Source organism: Thalassophryne amazonica, chromosome 11 (assembly GCF_902500255.1).
Source record: "Thalassophryne amazonica chromosome 11, fThaAma1.1, whole genome shotgun sequence".
Classification (NCBI taxonomy): Eukaryota; Metazoa; Chordata; class Actinopteri; order Batrachoidiformes; family Batrachoididae; genus Thalassophryne; species Thalassophryne amazonica.
Window position 1 is genome coordinate 10,253,115 of NC_047113.1, and position 27,234 is coordinate 10,280,348.

Genomic DNA, 27,234 nt, shown 5'->3' on the forward strand with positions numbered 1-27,234 from the left:
TTTAAAATTCGTAATGTCAGACATGATCACATCGTACAGCACGGACTGTTTGGCTGTGACAAGGCTGGCAGCAAATATGCAAACAGAATGTGGGCTGTAACTCCACAATTCTCTTTTTCCAATTATGCAGAAATTGCTCACTGGATGGACAAGTCTTCATTGTACCTGTGTGCATTGTGCTTTCCCTGATGCTCCTTTTTTGGCCCTCCAGATTTGCCGTTGGCAGCTATATTCTTAGCATTAGCATTAACTTTCAGGCAAAACTTCTTATCGCTGCTCACTCATGCAGGTCTGCTACACAAATGACTGCAATCTTCTCATTGTTATTGACGTGGCAGCGAGAAAACAAGCTGTGGTAGAAATGGCAGGACCCAATGGTGCCTCTCAGTTTCCATTATCATTGAATATGCTGCTGTTTGCCTTGCTGCGTGATTAATTCATATGTGTATCATTAATGCAGGAATGTCCAGGGGCAAAGACAAAAGCTCGGTCAATGTGAAATGAAACACAGAAGTAGCCTTTTAAAAAATGCACACACCCACACACCAACCAAATCTTGGAGCTAAAAAACACAGTGCAACTTATCAGGGTGCCCTTGTTTTGCGAAGCGGCGCTCTGTTTAAACCAACAGCAACAATGATAGTTGACCCTCAGTGCAGGATAGGTAGCCACAGGGCCAGTTTAATATGCAGATGAGGTAAGGGATGGCTGCACGCTGCAGGATTTAGATGCAAACAGTTCCCTCTCTTTCTTTTTCACACATACACACAGTGGTCTGCTTTGCTTTGTTTTCGCTCATGTTTTATCCACTCTCCTCCTCTCCCTTCCATTCTCAAGTTTTCTCAAGTAATTTTGCGTTATTTTTTTACTTTCTGTTGCACCCACTCTCTTGCCCCAAATCTACCCTCCCTGTATTTCCTCTATTAATTTAATCCACTCCCTCTCACTTTCCCCAATTTGTGAGGTGCAAACAATCTGCACTAAATGCTCAGGGAGCCAGCACAAGAACAACAGAATAGTCATTCCCAAGTAATAATAAGACTGAGCAGCTGGAGTGGAAGCTAACACAGCCCTGTGAGATTGTATAACATCACTGCGTTATGCAGATGATACTGTACATCATGTGAAATAAGGTCATAGACTTCCCATGATCCATGGCTGCCGTGGCTGTCGCCGAGCCAAACTCATAGTTATTGTGCTCACAAATGAAAATGGGGACTCACTTATTTTAACATATTTGTTTGTATTTACATACTTTAATTGGCTGCTCTTGAACTGTCAGGAGATCTCACTAGCAGATGTGGTTGCAGAGCAGAGACGAGCCATTTAGCCGGTACGGCTGAGTATTGCTAAATATTGCAAGCCTGGAGAGTAGTGTTTGTCACTGACATTTACATTTGTGCACTTTTTTGCGTTTCCCAAGAGTCGGTGTTCCTGTCGTAGTGGTGGGCTGTGCATCTGACTCGTCTGACAGCCTCTTCCAGGAGTGGTGGGTTGAGCCACATTTAATAATCATAGCACAATAGTACATGATGTTTTCTCCATAGAAATGGCAAGTTCCAGTGCTTTCATTTTTGCATTAGTGATGAAAAACATGGCTGTTGAATTCTCCTCCACATATACAGTATACAGGTATTTTAGGAAATGTAGCATTTTCTCTCTCTCTCTCTCTCTCTATATATATATATATATATATATATATATATTTGGCCTTTGCCAAAGCAAACTTTTTCAAACTCCTTCAAGATTTTCAATGACATGGAAAGAAACAACATTTTGTATTTTTTCTTCACGCTTCTGACTGGCCAACATGGTTATATGATCAGCGTTATATCGCCACCTGTTGCTTTGGCATGCTCTTGACAATGCTTTACAATGGATTTTGTGTTTTTATGGAGACAGAGATTTTTTTTTTTTTTTTAAACAGTGGTTGTGTGAGTGAAATTCATTCATTTATTTTTTGTTAAACAAAAACTGAAAAATCCCCATTTTTCCAAAATACCAGTGTACGTAGAGATTTAGCCTCAGCATCCAAAACTTTCCAAAGAGCCTCTTAAATTATGGAGGGGTGTTATCTCAAAAAATTTGGAAATCTATAAATGTTTGCATGGCATATGGAAATATACATGGAATAAACCATAGCAGGATAGATTTATAAATAAACTTATAAATTTATAAATCTTCTTCTTTGTCTTTCGGCTGTTCCCGTTAGGGGTCGCCACAGCAGATCAATCGTTTCCATCTCACCCTTTCCTCTGTATCTTCCTCTGTCACACCAACCACCTGCATGTCCTCTCTCAGCACATCCATGAACCTCCTCTTTGGTCTCCCTCTTCTCCTCCTGCCTGGCGGTTCCATCCTCAGCATCCTTCTTCCTATATACACTGGGTCCCTCCTCTGCACATGTCCAAACCATCTCAATCTCACCTCTCTGACTTTGTCTCCAAACTGTCCCACCTGAGCTGTCCCTCTGATATGTTCATTCCTAATCTTGTCCATTCTTGTCACTCCCAAAGAGAATCTCAACATCTTCAGCTCTGCCACCTCTAGCTCTGCCTCCTGTCTTTTTGTTAGTGCCACTGTCTCTAAACCATACAACATAGCTGGTCTCACTACTGTTTTGTAAACTTTCCCCTTCACTCTTGCTGATATTCTTCAGTCACAAATCACTCCTGCCACCTTTCTCCACCCACTCCACCCTGCCTGCACTCTCTTCTTCACCTCTCTACCACACTATCCATTACTTTGAACAGTTGACCCCAAATATTTAAACTCATCTACTTTCACCACTTCTACTCCTTGTAACTGCACTATTCCACTGGGCTCCCTCTCATTCACACACATAGTCCATGGGGACTCCTGTCTGATCTCAACCGTCAACCTGTCCATCACCACTGCACACAAGAAAGGACTCAGAGCTGATCCTTGGTGTAATCCCACCTCCACCTTGAATGAGTCTGTCATTCCGACTGCGCATCTCACCGCTGTCACACTATTCTTGTACATGTCCTGCACTATCCTAACATACTTCTCTGCCACTCCAGACTTCCTCATACAATGCCACAACTCTTCTCTTGGCACCCTATCATAAGCTTTTTCTAAGTCCACAAACACACAATGTAACTCTTTCTGTCCTTCTCTGTACTTTTCCAACAGTATTCTCAGAGCAAACATTGCATCTGTAGTGCTCTTTCTTGGCATGAAACCATATTGCTGCTCACAGATCTTCACCTGTTTTCTAAGCCTAGCTTCTACTACTCTTTCCCATAACTTCATGCTGTGGCTGATCAGCTTTATGCCTCTGTAGTTACTGCAGCTCTGCATATCACCCTTGTTCTTGAAAATAGGAACCAGCACACTTCGTCTCCACTCCTCAGGCATGCTCTCACTTTCCAAGATTTTATTAAACAATCTGGTTGGAAACTCTACTGCCATCTCTCCTAGACATTTCCATGCCTCCACTGGAATGTCATCTGGACCGACTGCCTTTCCACTCTTCATAGCAGCCCTCACTTCTTCCTTGCTAATCTCTTTTACTTCCTGATTTACTCTCACCACATCATCCAGCCTTTTCTCTCGCTCATTTTCTTTATTCATCAACTCTGCAAAATATTCCCTCCACCTTCTCAGCACACACTCCTCACTTGTCAGCACATTACCATGTGCATCTTTTACCACCCTAACCTGCTGCACATCCTTTCCAGCTCTGTCCCTTTGTCTGGCCAATCGGTACAAGTCCTTTTCTCCTTCCTTACTATTCAACTTCTTGTACAGCTCGCAATATGCCTTTTCCTTTGCTTTTGCCACTTCTCTTTTCACCTTACGCCACTTCTCCTTGTACTCCTGTCTACTTTCTTCATCTCTCCGACTATCCCAAAACTTTTTCGCCAACCTCTTTCTCCTTATGCTTTCCTGGACCTCTTCATTCCACCACCAAGTCTCCTTGTCTTCCTTCCACTGTCCAGATGTCATACCCAGTACTGTCCTAGCTGTCTCCCTCACCACATCTACAGTACTTTTCCAGTTGTCCACAATTGCTTCCCCTCCAACCAGTGCTTCTCTCACCTGCTCGCTAAATTTCACACAACAGTCTTGCTCCTTCAGCTTCCACCATCTGATCCTTTGTTGAGCTGCTACCACCTTACAGTCTGTGATTTCTTTTAGCTTGCATCTCCTATAAAGAATGTAGTCCACCTGTGTGCACCTTCCTCCACTCTTATATGTTACCCTGTGCTCCTCCCTTTTCTTAAAGTAGGTATTCACCACAGCCATTTCCATCCTTTTTGCAAAATCAACTACCATCTGTCCTTCCCCATTCCTATCCTTGATACCATAGCTATCCATTACTTCCTCATCACCTCTGTTCCCTTCACCAACATGCCCATTGAAGTCTGCTCCTATCACCACTCTTTCATGCTTGGGCACACTCTCCACCACCTCATCTAACACACTCCAGAAATCTTCTTTCTCCTTCATCTCACAACCAACCTGTGGGGCATATGCACTGATGATATTCATCATCACCCCTTCAATTTCCAACTTCACACTCATCACCCTGTCAGACACTTGCTTAACCTCCAACACACTTTTACCATACTCTTCCTTTAAAATGACCCCCAACACCATTTCTCTTCCTGTCCTCACCATGGTACAACAACTTGTACCCACCGCCGATGCTCCTGCTCTTACTTCCCTTCCACTTGGTCTCTTGCACACACAATATGTCTACCTTTCTCCTCTCCATCATATCAGCCAGCTCTCTCCCTTTACCAGTCATACTACTAACATTCAAAGTCCCCACTCTCATTTCCACCCTTCTAGTTTTCTTCTTCTCCCGCTGTTCGTGGCAACGTTTTCCTCCTCTTCTTCGTCATCTTTGCCCAGCAGTAGCCCAATTTCTACCGGCACCCTGTTGGGCAATAGCACCCATGGCGGACGTTGTTAACCCGGGCCGCGACCGATCCGGTATGGGAATTCGATTTAAATTTATGATTTCAGGTTCAAAAATCGGCAAAAATATCGTCGAAAATGTCATATCTTGAGAACTGCTGCACCTAGCGACTTGAAATTTGGCTCCAAATGTTGCTTGACCCCAAGTTTATATTCAACTTCTATAGTAACAATAAGCCTATCTGGTGTTTTTTAAGAGTAACTGACAAAAAAAAAAAAAAAAAAACTAATTTCAGTACATATGTTACAATCATTTGTAACAAACAAAATCTATGTACATAGTTTTTATTTCAGGAACATCAGTTGAGTATAATCATCACATGTAAAGAATGACATGGCCACAGTGAACTAATTATAAGCAACAGAGTGGTTTTCTACATCAACAGCACATATATGACACACGCGTTACTTGAAATTTTCAAATGCTCCGTCCATGTGGGTTTTTGGAACGAAATGACCCAAAATTTATCCTGCTATGGTTTATTCCGTGTATATTTCAATATTCCATGCAAACATTTATAGATTTACAAATTTTTTGAAATAACACCCCTCCCTACTTAAATCTGTTTCTGGGTGCCAGAATATTGAAGCCATAATTCTTACTATTCTGTTTCTTCTTTCTGTATACTTGCCTCCTTCGTGACATGAAGATTCTTATGAAGTGTTGGTCATTTTGGTGCATATATACAGTACAGACACACACACACACACACACACACACACACACACACACACACACACACACACACACACACACACCACACACACACACACACACACACACACACACACACACATATATATATCCTTTAATATTCCCATGAGGGGGAAATGTATGATGTTACAGCAGCACAGGGACAGTCACAGAACGACCTTGTAAGTATGCAAAATAAGGTAAAGGAAAAATAATACCAAAATACAGAAGTCAGGTTCTGTGCGGAATAACATTATATACAGTAGAATAGAGTACGCTATATATACACAGAAAATAATGTTTTGTAATATTGCACAAGTGTTCAAGTGATGATGTAAATGACTGTACAAGTATTATTTCACAGAATGTGTATTACTGTTGCAAATGGCTGAAAAAATGTTACTAGAACAATATTAATGATTTGAGTGATTTGATTGGTTTACTGAGAACAGTGCTGGTTGTGGAGTCTGACAGCAGCAGGAAGGAAGGACCTGTGGTATCACTCCTTCGCTCACTTTGAGTGGAGCAGCCTGTCACTGAAGGAGCTTTCCAGTGGAGTCAGGGTGTCACTCGTGAGGTGGGAGGCGTTCTCCAGCAGGGAAGACAGCTTAGCCATCATCCTCCTCTCTCCCACGTCCTGCACTGAGTCCAGGGGACTTCACAGGAAAGAGCTGACCTTCCTAATCACTTTGCCAAGTTTCCTCCTCTTGTGAGTCTGCTGCTCCACCAGACCACATGCCATTATATATATATATATAGTTTTGGTCCAATAATTTTTAGAACGCTAACATTTTTGCAGATGTAGCTTTTTGTAGTAGATGCACAGTTCTATCCTCTACAAACAGAGAAGAGCTGGTTCTAAATGAATCTGCTCTATCCTGAAGGCAAAGGAGAACTGATCATAGAAAAGAAAAAACTAATTTCTTTTGACCCCATACTAATACGCTGGCAATAGCATCCAAGTCATCCAGAGGCATAGAGTTTTAACTTAACCAAACTAATTTTGGACAAGTTATTTAAATTAACGTCACATCTGAACTTTTATAAAGTGAAAATATCAGATATATGTTTTAGTTTTAAAGTATTGGACTAATTTTAAAGGTTTTAGTGTGGACATGGTGTGTGCACAGTGCATTCTAGGTAAAAGTTCACGACAGTAGAAATGCATTTGAGATGCTCTGATCAGGCTCCATACGGACAACAGCATTAAACTCTTTGTATATTGTGCCTAAAACTCTCATGAATATATTCTCTGGGTTTATAGACACTGTTATTGTGTTTGTTTTATGTAAAAATGCCAGAAGAAGCCCAGGTTGCTCCTTCAAAAGCCGAAGTCTGTTAAATTGCGATTCAGGCCGTGTGATATAACCGGTATCAAAATGCATAGAACACTGTCATCTACTGGCGACCAGTTATATCACAGTGTTTTCTACAGCAATATTTTAAAATTATCTGTAGGTTTCTAAAACCTGAGATAAAAAAATCATAGATCTGACAGGTTTAGTTGTACAGTTTGTGGTGTCAGCCACACAGAAAAAAACAACACACACAAACAGATTTCACACATGAACATTCCCAGGTCAAACACCTCACTTTCTGATTGGCTGCATGTCACATTTAGCTCCTCATGTACTTCTTAACACACCACACATGGCCGGAATATTTGATAAGATTATAGTTAGCATCATCACGATTGTCGGGGCCTCCTTAAGATTGTCGGAAGGGGAAGATCAGGTCCGATATCAGCCTAATTATCTTGCTGTGTGAACCAGGTTTGATGTTATGATGCCTCACGGAGCGACTGATTGATCTGTTATAACACCGCACCAAGCCGCTAGCCGATTGGATGTTATGTCGCCTCACGGAGTGACTGATTGATCTGTTATAACATGCACTGTCGCTAACTGATCAGATGTTATGATGCCTCACAGAGCGACTGACTGATGAGTTATGACACCGCAACAAACATGTTTTCACTATTATTTGATTTCTTTGTGCAACTGACATCACTATTCAAGCATTCAAACGGTGATTCCTATCGCCACACAACTCCAGCAACCACACACGAGAAAGTTTTTTGCCAGTTCTTGTTATTGAAAGAAACCTTGTCTCCCTAACCGGATAGAGTTGTGATGTCATCACGTGTGCGCTTAGGCGCTGTCTAGCGGGATCTTGAAAATTTCTTTCTTTTTTATACAATGAGAAAATGACATATTTTACAAAAGCACATTTATTTGTAAACACCAACACGTTACATTGATTCACCTGTGTTGGTTTTTACACAGAATGAATGAATCAGCCAATCAGTATGAGCGGAGGCTCAGTTTACCCATAATCCCTTTGGTGTGTTAATGTTCAAATCTTCAGAATTAGTGCATTATTTTAAAATTAATAGATATGTGTTATATATCACTTTGTACATTTTAAGAGTTTACATTAATGTAGTTATTCTATCCGGAATAACTTTATTTATTAAGCAAAACGCTTTCCTACGGCAGGGGGCAGAGTTCACAATGATCTCCGTTGGTTCTATTGGAAGCTTTCGCGGTGTTTAAACTCAAAATCAGCTTCTTTGCTGAGAGCATTGGGAGGCAAAATTGAAAGTTATCAGTTATTTATAGCTTCCGATAAATTTTTAGACAGTTTATCGTTTTATCGTTAAAAAAGATAACTTTTCAGTTCGCTGATTACCAGTTATCGAAGCTAACTTTTTGGTTACCTGTGCCCAGCTCTTAAACACTTAAACGGTGTAGTTTCTGGACAGTGGTTGCTTGAATGCATTCACATTAGTTACTTCAACAACATCCAGAGTGAGCTATTCTATTCACTGAGGTTTTGTCGGTTATGTTGCCAGATTATATGTAGGCAACCTCATATCCAACCATGCAACCATGTTTGACTTGACTAGTGATCTATTCCCTGTCATAACTGAACTTTGTATCTTACTTCATATGTACAGTTTAATCCACTGAAACGGTGCAAAAAACAAAACAAAACAATATGGTTGCAGTTCTGTATTGATGGCATTGTTAATGGTACAAAAATATACACATGACCATTTGCTAAGGCTCATGGGTAATTTGACATCAGTTACATTCAGTCAGTGTAGTTTGCGATGCGGCATGTTCAGGAAATGTGAAATGCATTGATTAGAGCTAAACAGTAAGGAGTGTTTGAGGGTACCTCTACTCATATAAGACTAAAGGCACCTTGACACGAATTTGATTCCCGCACTGTCACACTAACTGGCCTACCAGTGAATAAACATGCCGTAAACTGTTGGAAACTGTGCGTGAAGTGTGTTTGGCTGCGTGCCAGTTTGCAAAGAAAATTTTGAAATGTTTAAAACTAATTTCGTGAACTATTCATGAACATTGGGCAACCTATTTGAAAACACTGCGTGTCACTGTGTGTCAATGTGTGCAGGGCATCAGAACAATTATGATGAGATGTTATATCTATAATAAACATAATTTAACAGATACATGATCTAACTCATGAGAAGGAAGGAAAAAGCAACTGTTATACCAATCCACTACAATATATATTATAAATAAGCACGTACTTCTGAGACAATATTCCAAATGCGCTCTCCGCCGCACAACGTGCACAAGACAACCTGCAGCTGGAGATAATTTCTCAGTGATTCTGGGAGCAATAAGAGAATGGTTTCATCAGCCAAGTTCTGAAAACAAATGTGTCATCGGCTATGAAATGATTATTTATATAACGTGGCATCAAGTAGGACAAGCGTGGTGTCAAGAGCGGGGCAAAGCGAGACGCATTGGCACAATAAATTGCGCGGCAGTGTGGGGATCAAATTTGTGCAGGTGTCAAAGGGCCTTAAGAGAGTGGAAGGCAGTTTGCTGAGTTCATGTTTGGAGTGCACTGTGGGCTCAGCTGCAGATGAAATGCAGATGAAACAAACTGCAACGGTTTCTATGCACAGATATGCATTCGCTTAAGCTACTTATAAGTCAACCAGCAGCCAGCACAGATACTGTGCATTAAGCGTGGCTCTCCTGGCCTAAGGTTGGTGGCTGACCAGCGATTGCTTCGCGAGGCGCATTTACCCCTGGCTGTGTCTTTTTAACTCCCTGTCTGTTCAAAATGCTAATAACCATGACCGCTTTAAACCCCACCGCTTCATGTGGTGCCCCGGCCGCGCTATCTCAGCTCCGAAGGCATGGCTCGCGGCAGCGGGGCTGAGTGAGATGGGGACAAATGTGTCACGTCCATCTGTGTTGGGGAAAGAGAGACATGGAGGAAGGGAGATGGAACAGAAGAGGAGCGAAAAGAAGAGAAAGACAAGTGAGAGCAAGTGGGAGCAAAGCGGTGGCAGCGTGTCGGTTTCTGATAAGAGCATTAGTCTGCCCCCTGTGGGTCACAATAAGAGACAGACACTGCGCACTAACATGTACACGCGCATACATGTAGATGCCTCACTGTGGGTGACAGATTTCCTGTCTGGTATGAGTAAACATGTAACTGATAGGACCTGTGTGGAGCAAACTGGAACAGCTGACATCACAGGAGTCAGTTCCAAATTCACCTGCATGACACACGCGCACGTGTACAGCAATTATTCATAAAATGAGACAGTTTCACTGCACGGTGTTAACACCGTGCATGCCAAGGCTGTTTGGGCTTGCAGGACAAATGGCTCTTTCATGCCAGACATGGAATGTATCTGAAATAGAGGAAGGTCTCATTTACAGAGCTAAATGACTGCAGAAGTGCACGTTGAGCCAATTCTAAACAAAGCCCCCGATGTCATATTCATAAGTCAATTAATTTCCTTTTTTATTTATTTTATTTTTTTGAAGGACACAAGATAATCCTCGCAGCTTGTACAATATAGAGATCGGGCGAGGGTGTCGTGCTTAAAAATGTGGCGACATTGTTAGATAAATTGCAATTATGGATTAGTCTTCAGCAACTGTTTACTGTGTTGTAGCACCATTACGAGTCACGGCACAGCAGGATTACTGCAGTTCTGTCAACAATAGGGCACAGGGATGATACAGATGGATGGATGGGCGGAAAAGAGAAATAGTGAGGGTGAAAAAAAAAGAAGGAAGGCGCTAATTTGGAGTGAAGAGTTTACGAGAGGACAGAGGAAAAAGATCAATGGCGGAGAGAATTAGAGAGCTGCAACATCAAAAGCGAAATGGATAGATATGTCTCTGTGAAGTCTACCACTCATTACCATTGGTTTGGGCGTGGGGGCAGAGGGGGTGGTGGGCTGTGGCAGATGGATGACAGGGAACCCGGGGGGCTCCAGGCACAAATCTCCAGTGCCATTATAAAGGCTGGTTAGAGCCGCGGCACAATGGTCACAGAAGAGTCTGTGAAGTGCAGTGAGTCAAACAGTGGAAAATGTCCCAGTCTGGGGACAGAATATTCAATAACTTCATAAAGGCATTGATACACCATGTTCTGAAGTATAACGCACACATAGCGTATAAAAGCCAGGGCCATCATCGTGTCAAAGTCTACAAAGAATTTTAAATTTAAAAAAATCTTTTCATCATTCTGTTTTTTTGTTCACTCCCTGTCTCTGTCAAAATTTCTGAAGTTACAGGTTAACGTGGGGAAAAAAGTGCCGCTATCAAATTTAAAGCCCTTTTAATTTAGTGTCATGTAGATTTCAGAATTCTCTCTGGCAGAATGTATGACTGTGGGCGGAGTCTGAGTGACACACCTGTGGACATACATACCTGTAGTGTGATATGGGGACAAAAAGGAGTTCAAGTGTGTAAGTGTGCCTGGTGAAATTAACCAAATATTTCAGATCAGTACTGCTCGACCGTTTTTGTATTCTGTATCCACACAGCGTGCCAAGCCAACCTGAAGTACACTGCCAGTCAAAGGATCGGACGCACTTTCCCATTCAGTTTAATGAGAAAATGCATGATGTCACTGCAATACGTGAAGCAAAATTATGTTGGTGAAATCCTTTTCCATAACAACACAGACACACGGCACAATACCACAGATTTTCTGCAGATGAGCATGTCTGCAGAAAAGTGGACAAGCACTAACAAAAAAATTACTCAATTTCAGGATGAACCACAGATACAGTCTGCTCTGAAAGTTCTGGGTCCTTCTGTATGTTGTTTAACAGCAAATAAAACACCAAACAAAAGCTGACATGCATAGTCCAAGAGTTGAGAGACAGGTTAGCCCAGGGGTGGACAATCATGTGCCATGAAGGGCCAAGACAGTGCAGGTTTCCCTTTCTACTAATCACCTCAGTAGGTGATTTCCTTGATGTTCAGTGGAGAAGCTCATCAGCAAATTCACCTACTGAGGTGATTGGTTGCAAGGAAAACCTGCACTGTCTTGGCCCTCATTGCCCACCCCTGGGTTAGCCTGTGCCAATACTTGTGATAACTTCATATTTTGATCTCAAACCCAAATGCCTTCAAAGTATACTGAAAACAAACAAACTGGCCTTTTTATTCTGATATTATTGGAAAGAACTATGCGTTCATGGTCTGCAAAAAGGTGCAAGCCACCCAAAATTAGCTACGTTAAAGGGTGATGGACTGAAATAATGACTGCACATGCATCTAGCAGGTGTTTGAGAGGGAAACCCAAAAACAAAGACAAAAGTGGATAAATGAACTGCATTTCTGTTGAGCTTTTCCATCAAGTGCAGATGTTCAAATCGCGTTACAGTGATGCTTCACATTCACCCACCAATGCAAAGGCCCCCAAGTGGAATACGGAGATTAAGAAACTTGGTCAAGCGAACCTTTGTGAGTGTTTGATGGGCAAACTGAACTGAGAATCCTTTTGATTACGAGCACAACTCTCACCTCCAGGCCTCCACCTCCCACTGCCAACTTAAAACTGCCAATTTACTGGGAGCCCTGATTTATACAAATTCACCAGTTTTCTATTTATATAATAGATGTCTCAGTGCCTTTATTTTTCCAAGTAAGCCAAGTCAAGGCAATTCGAAGATGACTCAAGTGAATCGTTAAAGCCCATTTTCATTTATTTTTATGACAGTAATAAAAAATATAGCCTAGCACATAAATGTCACAAAAACAATATAAACAAACCTGTTATGCAATGTTTGCTGCAAACCTCGTGTCTGTTGTCATGTTGTTAGTTGTGTACAGTATCAAGCTCAATAATGCTGCATTTAGCAGAGCAATCCATGACTGGAAAGGTGGAAAAAAAGAAAACTTATTCTACTCTATGTGACCTGCAGTAAACATCATCTGCAATTTTAGGTATGATTAAAGTCTGAAACTATGGACCATGTCAGAGCATATGTGGCTGCTGGTAATGGCAGAAAAGCATTAACTCTGCAGATCTCCCAGCAAAGTTCATTACTATGGAGACCAACATTCCCAGGTGACCCTGATCATTAATGTAGACAACAAAATGAACTCCACTCCAAAATAAGCAGTTGTCATAGCAACATAACATTTTATCTTCATTAGAGTGTGTACCCTATTACTGTATACTTACTTGTGTATGCCTACTTATGCAATGAGAAAATAAACAGTACAAAAGAAAATAAGACAGAGAAAATGTTCATATGTATACACATATATAGTACACATTACTAGTACTGGGTTGGACCTCTGGTTCTCTTCAGAACTGCCTGAACTGCCATAATTTCCATGACAAATATATTCAGCAAGGTCAAGAAAACTTCCCTCAGAGAATGTGTTCCACATTGACATTACATTATCTTGCAGTAGCCACATCATTACATCACCACCACCTCACAGGTCTGGGTGTGGCATGACGCAGGTCGTAATAGGACACACTATGCAGACTCACAGGCAGAGGTAAGGAGGTAAAAGGCTTTATCAAAAATAACAATCAATGGTACGGAACACAGAGAGCAGTCAGCGGGGCAGTCAGAGCTGTACAGAGAGTCGAGAGGCAGGCTCGTAGTTGAACAAACAAGCATGCATCGGGTACATGGCATGGCGGAGATCGAGGAAACAAGCAAGGTCAAAAAACGAGGCAAAAAATGGACAGAAAACAAGGATGCGAGGATGTGAAACAAGTTCAACAAACTGGCAGGGGACAGAGAGAAAGTGAGGGCTTAAATACCAGGAGAGTAATCAGGTGTGATGTGAAGCAGGTGTGATGAACATTCTAGAAGGGGTGTGACCAGACAAGACAGGGAAGACAGGTGGGTGTGACAGATGAAACAACTGAGTGCAAGTGACCCCACCCACAACCAGAGACAAAAGGAACTGAATACCACAGAAAATAAAAAGGTATAACTAAGACAGAACTCACCACGTGGCTAAAGTATAAGGGAAAAAAATGATTAATGACTACAGTGAAAGGTTGAGTCCAAACACAATGAAAAAATTAAAAGCAAAGACTAAACTAGAACTCACAGGTGGCAAAAATGGAATTAACAGATAATACAACATATGAAAAACAAACATAAGTGATGAAGTGGTAAAAAGGCAAATAATTCGAAAATAAATGATGATAAGCAAACAAAACCAGAGGTTATAGAATAGTGCAATAAATATCAAACAGAACTTAATCTGATAAGAAACACTAGAAGATAAATAATAACCAAAACCTGTGACTAAAACATAAAACAATAAATGTGACAAACAGAACAAAACTACGACTAAAGCAACTAAAGGGACCAAGAGTGAAAGCAAAACATTAAACAGTAAAGTAAAACTATAAATGTGGCAAGCAAATGATACACAGAGAGTAAATGAAGAAAAATTAGAACCGAAGCATGACCATGAAAACTTTACGTGACATGACAAAACACAGAAGGCTCAGAGCATGGAAGAGGAACAGGGTCCAGAACAATACCAACGGGCCCTAAAGGGCCAGATTATGACACCACCAGCCTCAATTGCTGATACAAAGCAGGATGGATTGATGATTTGTATTGTTTTTGCCCATTGCAGACCCTACCAAATGTTGCAGGACAAATCACGACTCATCAGACGAAGCTAAATCTTTTCAATATTTCAATGCCTAGTTTTGGTGTGTCCATTGTCACCTCAGGTCCTATTCTTAGCCAACAAGAATGCAAGCTGGTATGGTCTTCAAGGTTTGATGTGTTGGGTGCTCAGAGAAGGTCTTATATGTAACTCAGTTGTAATACATGGCAACTGTATGTATGAGTGCCTTTCCATCAATGCCAAACATTTGTTGACAACATTTGTGAACAAACTGGAGATTCTCAGCCCATCTGTGCTACTCAATGACTAAGCCTTTTGTGGATATTGCTTTTGCTCCAAATCATGATTACCATCACCTGCTGGCATCTCCAGTTTGAAATAACATCATTATTTAATTGTTTTTTATGCCATTACTCATCCTACACTGCCCCTGTTCCAACTTTTTTTTAATGTATTGCAGAGTGGAAGTATATTGACAAATGAAATGAAGTTGACCATACAAAACAAGAAATACAGTACGAGGGGTCACTGAAAAATTTTGAGCCCAACCAACAAGAAACCAAAACTGAATCAATGTAATGTTTTATTTTCCAACTTAATCCCCATGTAAGTCCACACACTTTTTCCCCAGTGTTTCCATTGTCATAGAAGGTCCTGTCCTGGAGCTCAAGGAAGTCATCCACTGCAGGTGACTTTGTTTCTTATCCTTCGTTATCAGTATTGTAAAGAGTTGTAGCAAGATGCCTTATCATATTTAGAAACAGATGGAAGTTCAAAGGAGTAAAATCAGGGGATGAGGTGGGTGCAGAACAAATTCAAAGCCACATTCATAAATGGCAGCCATTGCGATGACAGGTGTGTGGACTGAAGCATTGTCTTGGTGAAACAGAACACCTTGTCAGAGCATTCCTACAGCTGTTGCAAAAGGGAAGCATAAGAGGCCCCACTGATGGTCTGTCCCTTCTGGAGATAGTCCACCATTATGATGCCCTCAGCATCCCAGGCGACAGAGACCATGACCTTTCCAGCAGATGAGAAAACTTTGGCTTTCTTTGGTGGGGCAGAACTCACATGTTTCCATTGCCTCGGCGATTGCTTGGACTCTGGTTCAAAGTGATGGACCCAGGGCATGTTCATGGTCACGAACTATCACTTGAAGTTATCCGGATCTGCTGCATAAAACCAAAGATTCTTCCTGGACATCTGGAACCTTGTGCATTTCTGACCTGCGTGAGAAGCCTTGGGACCCATTTTACTGAAGGTTTTGTCATTCCCAGTTCTTCCATCATAATTGCATGAACTCTCTCGTGGGAAATGCCTACAATACTGGCTATGTGACGCTCACTTACTCTTCTGTCAGCAAGGTCCGTATCATGGACATTCTGGATCATATCAGTCAAGGTCACAGTTCTGCACCTTCCTGATCTTGTTCCATTTTTTATGCTTGTTCTGCCCCTCTTGAATTCGGCTGATCAGTGTTTAATTCTAGGATAAGATGGTGTATCCTCCCCTAATGTCATTACCATGTCCTCATGGATCTCCTGCGGAGACATTCCCTTTTTTGTGAGATACTGACACGCTGCCTACCAGCTTTGTCCATTTTGCCAATCTGACACCACCCCTACTCGCTTCACTGAAATATTGTGTATGCAACACTGCACCCAGTGAGTCAAAATTTCACACATTTTAAGAGAAATAAATGCTGGTTTCTCAGAATGCAAAAAAATGGACAACCACACTACTTTTTCTAGGTCAGGCTCAAAACCTTTCAGTTACCCCTCATATCTTGGGTTCATACTGTCTGCAGAAATAAAAGCAAATGTAAGAAAGCCAGAGCCAAAAATCAAAAATGACAAAGTGCATACAGTTTGTATAACATAGTACATCGACTACATGTGGACACGAGAGTCGATACTTCCTGTGAGGTAGAAATAAACCAGAGCAGTGGCACGTTACTGGCTTCCCTTTATGTGGATCTATACAAAATTCAATGATAAATATTTCATGTATAGCATAAGCTCATGGGTGATGGATGGAACTTCAGTCTTTGAATTTTTGAGTAATCCTGCCAACAGTCCAAATAAAGCGACACAAATCCAAATAATCCTAATGTTTCAGTTTTATGCATTTTGAATTCACTACAGCTGTTCAATTAAGACAAATCCTTTTATTTTCTGACCTGTCTGCAAAGCTGTCTTTTTCATGTGACTTTCAAGATGTGTGTAATTGTAGAACAACTATACTTTGCACATAAAACAACCTATATAGTGTAATGCAGAACTGATTGACTTATTCAAATTTGATGGGACCCAGTTATTTAATCAATACGACACAAGAAAGTAAATTAATGAATGCAGAAGTGAGACATATAATGTGAAGGCTGTATGTCTCATTTGTAAGGAGAAATATAAAAATATAAATAATACAGTCTTAGAATTTCAGTAAAAACACTGGATACTTTTTTCCCCTTTTTTCCCAATTTACAGGACAGTGTCTCCAGTGTAATTTAGGTGGTCGCACTGAATCTTACAGAAGGTGAGTATGATCATTCCTCACACTCACACACATCTATTCCAGCAGTCATAGAATGTGAGGCAGGGTGCACCCTGGACAGGACGCCAGTCTGTCACAGGTCCACATGTAGACAAACAAACACATTCACACCCGCACACATGCCTATGGACAATTTACAGTTTTTCCCACTGCTAAAACACATTTCTTGAAAACTCCACCCATTTCTCAAAACCTTAAACATAAATCAAAAAATTCAAACTACATTCACAAAACCCCAGACTCTTCTATCAAAATCAAACTATCACCTCAAAATTAGTCATCCTGTGATCAAAAACCAAACACAGCAAGCAAAAATAAATTCACCAAAGTGCATCCGTTAGGGCCCCTTCACACAGTGCAAATACATACAGCTCAGGGTGACTCACAACGGTGGTCGTATCTCCTCCTCTCTCCTCTATCTCTGCTCCAACTTCAAAGTCCCTACTTCACCAGGCTGTGAATTCTTCAAACTATATTGGATTAACCATGGAATTGATCAGCTGGTCTCTCAACGCTATTGACACCATTTTTTTCCACAAGAAGATCACGGCCGGGGGACCCTGCATGCCCAGATGGAACTTACCCTGCGGGCTATGTTCTTGACACCTGGGAGACGTGGCGTGTCGCATGCTTTGCGCCATTCTCTGTGGAGGACATCCAGGATTTATTCATATTTGGTTTCATAGTAGGAGGGCTGGTACTTATTGGCTTATGTGCTGCCCTGACCTATTGGCAAATTGGCAAGATGGCTGCCGCTTGTCCGTCATGATTAATGAGTTGGGCAAGGCAATGCATTCTCAGACTGCGTTAACCCTTGAACTCAGACGCAAGCTGGATAACATCTCGGAGCAAATGTACACCTTGCAGGAGAAGGTGAAGATTTCAGAGGCCGGGGAATTTTCAGAATTTGGGATCTGGTTTGTTCATGTGAAGCTGAAAAGGTGTGTTTCACTGCTCAACCACAAACACGGCAGGCTTATCAGTCTTTGAAGGACAAAATGCCCATTGTTTTCCTCCAGAAGAATCTCTACGGACTTGGGGAATATTGGCTGCCTCCTGATCTCTCTAATTCCAGTACAAGGACAGTAACTGACTCACACATGGACAAAGACTGAAGCATGCTCCACTTCCCCCACCTCCTTTCCTGCCCCCATCGCACATCCCATCCCGGCTACCGTTCAAGCCACTCCTTCTCCCCTCTGGGGGTGCGCGGTTTTAGCTGCGGCAGGTCCCCGCTCGCCACCCCCAAAGCTGATGGTGGCACGACTCACATTTGCTGCAGCCTTCACCCACTTTGCCTCAATTCGAATGACAGACTGCTTCAAGTTTAGAGCACATAAACAATGTCAAGTGTATATGTGTTGTCTTTAATTTTGATGTGTGCCATTATTACGGTAAACAAGTAATAATTCTGGATTAATTGCTGTACTTTGAGGTAATTGGAGTGTAAATGTAAACTCACTGTTGTTGCATTTGTAATGACAATGATAATAAATCTCATTTCATTCCATTCCATTCCATGAGTGCACCACGAAACATCGCGCCGACGGGCAGGCGTGCATGATGCCGGTGCAATGGTTCGTGCATGCTTGCACTGTGTCTTTCAACCGCTGGTGTGCGCAAATAATTGCAGCAACAGGTGTACAAGGCAGCTACGATTTTACACGTTTTGCACACGATTCCTGCTTCATGCACACATTATGTGCAAATCAACCAAGTTTCCACTATGTGTGAAGGGGCCCTTAGGCACTACATTAAAAAAAAAAACTTAGGACACAACAACCAGGGCGTGTCAGTATCTGGAAATGTTGAGTGGAAATGTATTTAGCAAAAAATGATCATAGTCAATGCAATGTCTAGATTCAGTAATGTCAAAACAAAAAATAATAAAATGAAACAAAAAGCACATCAAGTACATCACTCCACAAAGTCACCGAGATTCATTCTCCAACATCATGTCTTTGTGCGTGGTCTGGCCAGAGGACTTCATCCACATTACAGGCAATATTTTCCCTTGCCAGGCAAAGGGGTAAAAACCTCTCTGGTGTGCCGAATCCAGCAATGACAAGACTCCAGTCATATCATCACAGGTTCCACTGCCTCCAATAAAGTTGCCCTGATTTAGGGCTGTCAGTCACAGACCTTCCACTGCCACGCAGAGAAAAACTCCTCTTCTGGATTCAGAAAGGGGCTGTAGAGAGTTTTCAAAACTGAGTGACTGTGCAGGAAAACCACCAAGACACCCGGACAACCCAGAAGAAGTTATGTGGCTGTGACTGGAGAAATTGTTTGTCATCCTCGTTCCCTTCCTCTTCCCCACCTCTCACAAGAACTCTTCCTCCTCTGTCTCTCTGGATGTTTCTGTCCAAGGTAGATGGACACACGTGTGCCACCTGTGTCCTCTTTTATCCTGCCCAATTTGTCTGATCACATCATTAGAAACAAGTTGTTGTATGTAAAAGCTGACAGCTGTGTTGGAGTCGTGTTCACATTCATACATGTCAACCCCTTTGAGGGTCCACCTGTATAACCAAGTGATAAAATCCATAAAATCAACACAAAATCCTTATAACCTCCTAAATCGCACCAAAATCAGTTTTATTACAGTACACACAACCGCATAGCGGTATCACATAACTGGGGTTTTGTACATATATTAATAACTAACACCAGGGGTCTCCATGGGCTCTTTTATGGTGGAAGTCCTCCACAGTTAAATCCTCTTGCTCTACAGTAAAATTGCTTGCTGTCAATAAAATCAATGTCTACAAGTACATTGTAGGTATTTTGTACAAACTCAATATATTTCCTGTGAATATAGTGTCACACAGCTGTTCTATTTTTACAGAAACAAGAACCACAGAGTAACAGATCACTGCTCCTAACAATCTTTGGCCCTACCATCTGAGACTGCTCTGCCCTACGATTGGATATTGGAAAACCATGTGATGGTGAACCAATTCCGACTGGACGCTCACATTGCGCACGTCATCACACAGCTTCTATGAGGAGTACAAAGATGGTGGATGGCTTGCCGAAAGTCCACAGTAAAAAAATAAATTTACAACAGAAAACCCTGAATATTCGTAAGACTTTATTTGTACGTCCGCATACAAATAAAGACTAGGTGAACACTGCTAAGGTTTTGCCAAAAGGGTTGCGTGATTCAAGAAAGGAATTCAGGCTACTATGAATGTGGTTCAGGAAATGGAGTTTAGTGTTTTAGCATTTCAGAAGAACTGCAAAGTTTCCAATTCACCTAACCTGCATGTCTTTAGATGTGGGAGGACGCTGGAGATGATCATTCCTGAAAATGTTAATTCTTGAGAATTAGACATGATGTGCTCCTGGGGGGTTGTCTGCACTTACAGTCAGTGTCTCAGCTCACAAAAGCTACTGCAATGGAAAAAAGAAAATACAAAATAAAAAAATGTCTTCACCTCTGCTGTGAGTAACGATGCTTTACTGCTGACAAAAGTCAACACCAGTAAGACTTGTACAAGCCAGCAGCAGGGCTAACGAAAAGAAATAATCTAGAATAACAACAACCAGGAAACTCAGAACACACGTCTTGAAATTCTAAAGCACATTGTTGCAATCCATGAGAAAGAATATAACAACATACAATTCAAACTGACACTGCAGGATCGTTGTTTGCAGCATATCAAGCCATTTGTACTATTCTAAATATTTATTCATTTCACATCACAAAATAATTTTTGTAGCAATTTATTCATCAAGCAAAACAACACTTGAAGCTGATTCAACTGAGAAGTGTATCTGTGTGATTCCGTGTTGACATGAATTTGGTTTGTTTCTTAACCATAATTGAATAATAATTTTACTGATAAATATTTCCATCAGGAAAAATATGCCTCATATTAGTTCTTACTTCTTTTAGAACTTCATCAAAAAAAAAAAAAAAAAAAACACACCATATGCCACTGGCACCAAAAAACATCATTGATGTTTTTTTTGTTGTTTTTTTTTGTCTACTTACAAGTCCAAAAGGGACTTGTCTTGGTTCACTCACAACAGACCTTTTTTCTTCTCAGTCTCACATTATCCTTTCATCTTGAGGATGTTAAAACATGGTGCTTTTCCAGCAGTTTTTTCTTTCAGATCCAAGATAAGCAGATCAGCAACATTGAAGCAAGCACTAATGACTGTCTGTTTGAAATAGTTACTTTAGGAGACTGAATTTTTTTTACAGTGGTTTGGAAAACTTTGTGGTTCCTTAGGGAATTAGGAAACTTTTCATAATATTGACAATCAATAATTAAATGAATTGATCAATCAGTTATAAAGAAATGATTTTTTATTCATTTTTTAAATATACATCTTTTAGGGCTCCTCGAATTGCACATGAAGTGCGCATGAAGCAGGAATCATATGCAATAAGTGTAAAATCATAGCTGCCTCTAACACCTTGTACACCTGTTGCTACAACTATTTGCACACACCAGTGGCTGAAAGACAGAGTGTGTGCTGTGAAAGCCCATCGAACACTCTTGTGGCAGGTGTCGGCCAAATTCCAGGTGACATGCACGAGCACCTTAACACCGCTTGTTTTGGACTTAGAAAATGTGTGGCCATTTGCACTATTAGCATGACAACAGTCAGCAGACAATCACTATCGAGCTGGATGCGAAATTTGTCTAAGTGCCCCACGAGTGTGGCTTTGCAAACAGACACAGTGACACATTGATGTGCGCTGAACTGACAAGGGATGTGGCCGCCCACAGGAGCTGCTGTGGACATCTGTGGTCCATCATGGCTGGGGAACACGTACTGTGTTAGGATGTACATGAACTAACAACTGTCCACTCTGACGCGTGTGTCTGCTTGCTCTCATCACATGGACATACATAAAAACATATAGCGCTGTTGCAATGGGCTGCAGCAAGCACGCATACACCACACACATTGACAGGCTACCCCAGGTGATCCAGACTGTGAGATCATAACATGCAGCGGGCGATCTGAATGTCACGTCACTCACATGAGCTCTGTTACACATGACACAGAGTCTGTTCTGTGGCGCGCCGTCCACCCAGACATTAGTGTCGAGCAGGACATGCCGCCAGCACATGTGGACATGATAAGAGCACCCTGCTTCTCATTCATGTCATTTCATGACTACATCTGTGACCATGAGTCATCTACAGAGGAACCGACGGATCATACATGTTTTGTCCACTTGATTAGAGGGATTCAATAAAATGCAGTGTTTTTATATGGTGTGTGGTTATATCTATTTATTTTTTAAATAGATCCATGTCCTTGATATCAGGCATTCTCCTGCACCTTTCACAGGACAGTGAAGGTAGCTCAGTGGTAAGGTTTCTGACTGGCAATCACAGCTTTTGGAAAGTGCAAGTTCGAATCCCATGGGTGGCATGATTTTTTTTTTTTTTTAATTTCTCGGCAGTTGCACAATGTGGTTACACATCGTGCAGCTGCTCGCACTGTGTTCCCGCATGCACAAAACTGTTGCAGCATGTATTTTTTATTTTTATTTATTATTCTTCACAGCAGCTGCATGATGTGCAACAAGTCAGACTTTGTTGTACAATATTAAAGTACTGTGTATTTATGCAAGTCTTATTTTTTTTTTTAGTTTTTCCTGTTTTACTTACCTCAAATTTTCACTTTCAGTTAAAGGACACATTTTTAAAAATTTGTATAAAGACTCTGGGCAGCACGGTGGCTTAGTGGTTAGCATTGTTGCCTCACAGTGAGAAGGTCATGGGTTCAATTCAAGCCTGTGGCCTTTCTGTGTGGAGTTTGTATGTTCTCCCCGTGTTTGTGTGGGTTTCCTCTGGGTGCTCCAGTTTCCTCCCACAGCCAAAGACATGCGGGTTAGGTGGAATCTTTATTTTGTCCGTAGGTGTGCGAGTGGGTGTGAATGTGTTTGTTTGTCTGTTTTTGGCCCTGTGACAGACTGTCATCCTGTCCTGGGTGTACCCTGCCTCACGCTCTATGACTGCTGGGAATGGCTAAAGCCCCCCACGACCCTTAATTGGACTAAGTGGTTGAAGATGAGTATGAGTGTATAAAGGCTCTCTTTTTTTGCAATAAATATATGCAATTGGTCTGCTCTGTGTAAGCCTGATCCCGTTGGATCTCAGAAGCTAAGCAGAGTGGGATCTGGTTAGTACTTGGATGGGAGACCTCTTTGGAACACCAGCGGCTGTGTGTGTTTCTCCAGGTAAAACTGGAGTTGTGCCAGGAAGGGCATCCAGCGTAAAACCTGTGCCAATTACCAATGTGGATCTGGCTGTATCCGCTGTGGCGACCCCAACAAAACCGGGAGCAGCCGAATGAGCAACAACAACCCATAGGTATCTACACCACTGTACGCAATGATGCATTGAATAAAAATGATATATTAAATAAATGTGATTACAATACATAGAATTATATAAAAAAGCTACTGTTACTTCTCACAGTATTTATGATCATGATTTATTGATTGATTGATTTATTTGTAGGCATTAGCATTTACTGCCTAATTTGTCATGACCAGAGCTTCAAAAAGGACACTAGTAAGTGAACAAACCATGAAGCAGATCAGCTGTTTTTGGAAATTCATATTCAGAAAATTAGAAGATCACTGGAATGGATGACAGAATAAATACTATAGGGCTAGATAGCTTTGAAAGAAATCGACAGAATAATCTATATATTTATCGTAACATAACTAAAAAATAAAGGTCAGCAAATGTAGATGATTAAAGAAAAATATGTGTTGCCTGGTTAAAGCTTAGATTTTACAAATGCTGTCAACAAGGTCAGGACGTAGGCATGAACAGCATGAATTCATCAAGGTATCGTAGCTGATGTCACCAATAAGAAGGATGTGACGGTGGATTTTCTCAACACACAGTAGGGTTCTTGAACCAATTAATTGTTTGAATGTCAAAGCATATCTAAATATTCATGAGTTTGCATTCAAAGTGCTATTTTCCAACATTTATGTGAGGAGAATAACTTCAAACAGATGTCTCTTTTTCATCAAAATAGGGGAAAAATACTGTAACTCAAGAAATGACATCCAGGAATTAATAATACACATAATTCATAATGTGAGGAGTCAGTCTGATAAGCAAGAAAATGACTGGACTTAATTTTTCAGCAGGTTTCTGATAGCAGAAACATAAAGAAAAACAATAAGATGCAGGAGGAAATTATTCATATTGGTGAATGCTCTATAACCAGCTTGGATTGATGGATACTTTTACAAATCTATGAGGAAATTTGTCAAATGTGTGCACACAATGTCATGGGGAAAAACTCACATAATGAATCCACACAGTTTAAAGCTTTTCACACAGACACTTTGTGCAGAGTGATGCTCAAAACACATATGGCCTCACAGATTAGATCCAGAAATAAGGATATGGCTTTGTGTGAAATCAAAAAGCATTTTCACAAGAAAACATTCATAATGGATCGGAACATGCTGCGCTTTGATGAATAAGAAATTAGAAATGAAACAAATTTTCAGTGCATGCAATTTTTGGTCACTTCTTAAAAGCAAATGCACTGGTGATGAGCTTCAAAGTACTTCTCAATACATGCTGTACCTAACATACTGATCTGTGGGAGCTAATCTTACATCTCTGAAGATTAGCCTGAAGCGATGATAAAAATAATTCATGATGTTATTGGCACTGTTGCATGTGTGACTAATTGACTGAGACTGTGAGTTCTCTGTGTTTTCCTACCTCTGGGGTTATTGAGTGCAGCCTCTGTGGCCTTCCTGCCCTCTCCACAGTGGTTCTGGTCAAAAGGCAGGCACTGCTCCCCCGTCCCAGCCACAACCTCAAGGTTGCGTGAAGGATCTTTTGGCTGACCGAGATTTCTCACTCGGTACACTCTGCGGCTGCTGGTGTCAGACACATAAAGTACTTCCCCCATTGGGTCCATGGCCAAGTAGTACTTATGGGCAGGGCTCGTGCTGGTAAAAAACATGAACAAAGTAAATGTAGTCAAAAGATGGAAGAGTTTTCAATAATTAGGTTTAGATTTTTTTTCTCTTTCTCACAAATACCAGTTACAAAAGAATGAGTAGAATGCATAGCCAACTTTATTGCTTAGCAAAAGCAACTGTTAAAATGAGAAATACCAGAACAAATGCCCATCAGTTTAAGTGAAGGTAAATATTGAAGAAAAAAAAAAATTCCGTTAAGCAATCTAATGTAAGTGAAAGTGATGCCAAGAGCAACGTTCCACAGCAAAAAGTAAAATTACAATGCAAAGAGCAAAGTTACAGTGCAAAGTGTAAGGATACAGAGTAGAGAGAAAAGTTACAGAATAAAGAGGAAATATAAACAGTAAAGAGTACACTGTTTGTTATGTGGGCCGCTGAAGAGGAGGTACTGCTGGCCCACCACCACCAGAGGGCGCCCTGCTTGGAGTGCGGGCTCCAAGCACGAGAGGGCGCCAGACCCAGAAGAAGTGACAGCTGTCATTCATCCTCTGCACCAGCTGTCACTCGTTCATCATCATCATCATCACCACCATAAAAGCCGGACTGCAACTCCACCTCCTCGCCGAGAAATCGCAACTACTGAAGAGGTAATTTCTCTGCTGACTGACACTTTGTGTGTAATAACCTGAACTTCTGTTGCAGCCGTTTTCCTGGAGCGTTGCCTTGTCTGGGGAATTGGCGTTTGGTGTGACAGCGATGGCTTCGCCTCACAGCCCAACCCAGATAAGTGGTTAACCAGGAGCTGCATGAGTGTGTGATTGGAGGTGGAGGTGCTCCCTCCTAACTGTGTATGGACTGTGGATTACTGAGTGTGCGGACTCACACTCATTCATCTTATCTCTGCTTTCTGCCAGCAGTACCAGGGTCGACAGCCGAAGAAAGAGGCCACCTGGGGACTCGGGACTTGGCGGCTCCGGTGTTCTTCAGACCGTTGGTGGTGGAAGCCGTATGGGACGCGGCTTCTCTCTCGTCGGGGGTCTTCTATCTTCGAGCCTGCCCACACGTCACCTGGTGTCAATTGACTGTGCAGATTTCTGTGAATTTAGTTGTGTATTATCACAACATTAAATTGTTGTGAAAGTGTAGGAACACAGACCCACAACAGGGGGCGCAAATGAACGGACAATGGAGGAAGTCAAATAACAACACTTTACTGTTGTGAATAAGCACAACAAACACAACAGATTACAATAATAGACAAAGAAGTCAATTCACAAAATGTGTCACGTGGGCAGGCTCGAAGATAAGAGACGTCTGTCCAAAGCAGAACCGGAACCACACGATTTCCTCCGCCACCGAACCCCGGGAATACTGGAGCCGCCAAGTCCCGAACTCCCAGGTGGCCACTGCCTCCGCGTGTCGGATCTGGTACTGCTGGCGAGGAACAAAAACAGTTAAATGTGGGTGCGTTTGCACCCAGCAACACGTATGGCGGGAAAACCACCTCCACCTCTCGTCGGAAGAAATGTCTGCTATTCAACGCACAAAAGTAACAAAGTGTTAATGTCAAAAAGACAACACAGTCGGCTGAGTACTGTACCTCCTAGGTAGAGCGATATCTCGGCAAAGAGGTGGCGATGTCGTCTTGCTGATATACCACTGCTGATCAGATGATTGGTGACAGCTGTCGTAGGTGATAAGTGACAGCTGTCACCCCGGCTGCTCCTGTGAGGCGGCAGCGCCCTCTGGTGCCTGGAGCCCGCACTCCAGGCAGGGCGCCCTCTGGTGGTGGTGGGCCAGCAGTACCTCCTACTTTTTGGCTTATTCATTGTCCGTTCATTTGCGCCCCCTGTTGTGGGTCCGTGCTACGACACCTTCCCAACAGGATTTCTCGGCCATCGTCATGGATTCTGAGGGGCGTCAACCCGAGCTTGAACGGCCAATGGAAGAGCCAGGAGCGCAGGCGTCAGCGGGAGGCGTGTTGAGTGAGCTGCAGCAAATCTTAACCGCCTTCACAGCTCTGCTGGATTTAGTGGCCGAGCAGAATGTTCTCCTTAACCGGAGGGTGGAGGCTCTCACCGCCAGGGTGGAAGCGCGCGATCAGGGCGCTGCTGCAGCCACTCCTCTGGCTGGTCCTGGGCCTGTAACAGACGTTCCACTGGTCGTTCAACGACCCCCCCCCA

General features: G+C 42.0%; 1 protein-coding gene across 1 annotated transcript in view; it reads right to left on the reverse strand.

Moving 5' to 3' along the window:
• Window positions 1–27,234, reverse strand: part of tenm1 (teneurin transmembrane protein 1) — a 728,712-nt gene that overhangs the window by 156,177 nt on the left and 545,301 nt on the right. The window contains 1 exon segment of the mRNA XM_034181415.1: window positions 24,846–25,078. Coding sequence (XP_034037306.1) covers window positions 24,846–25,078 — 233 coding nt within the window.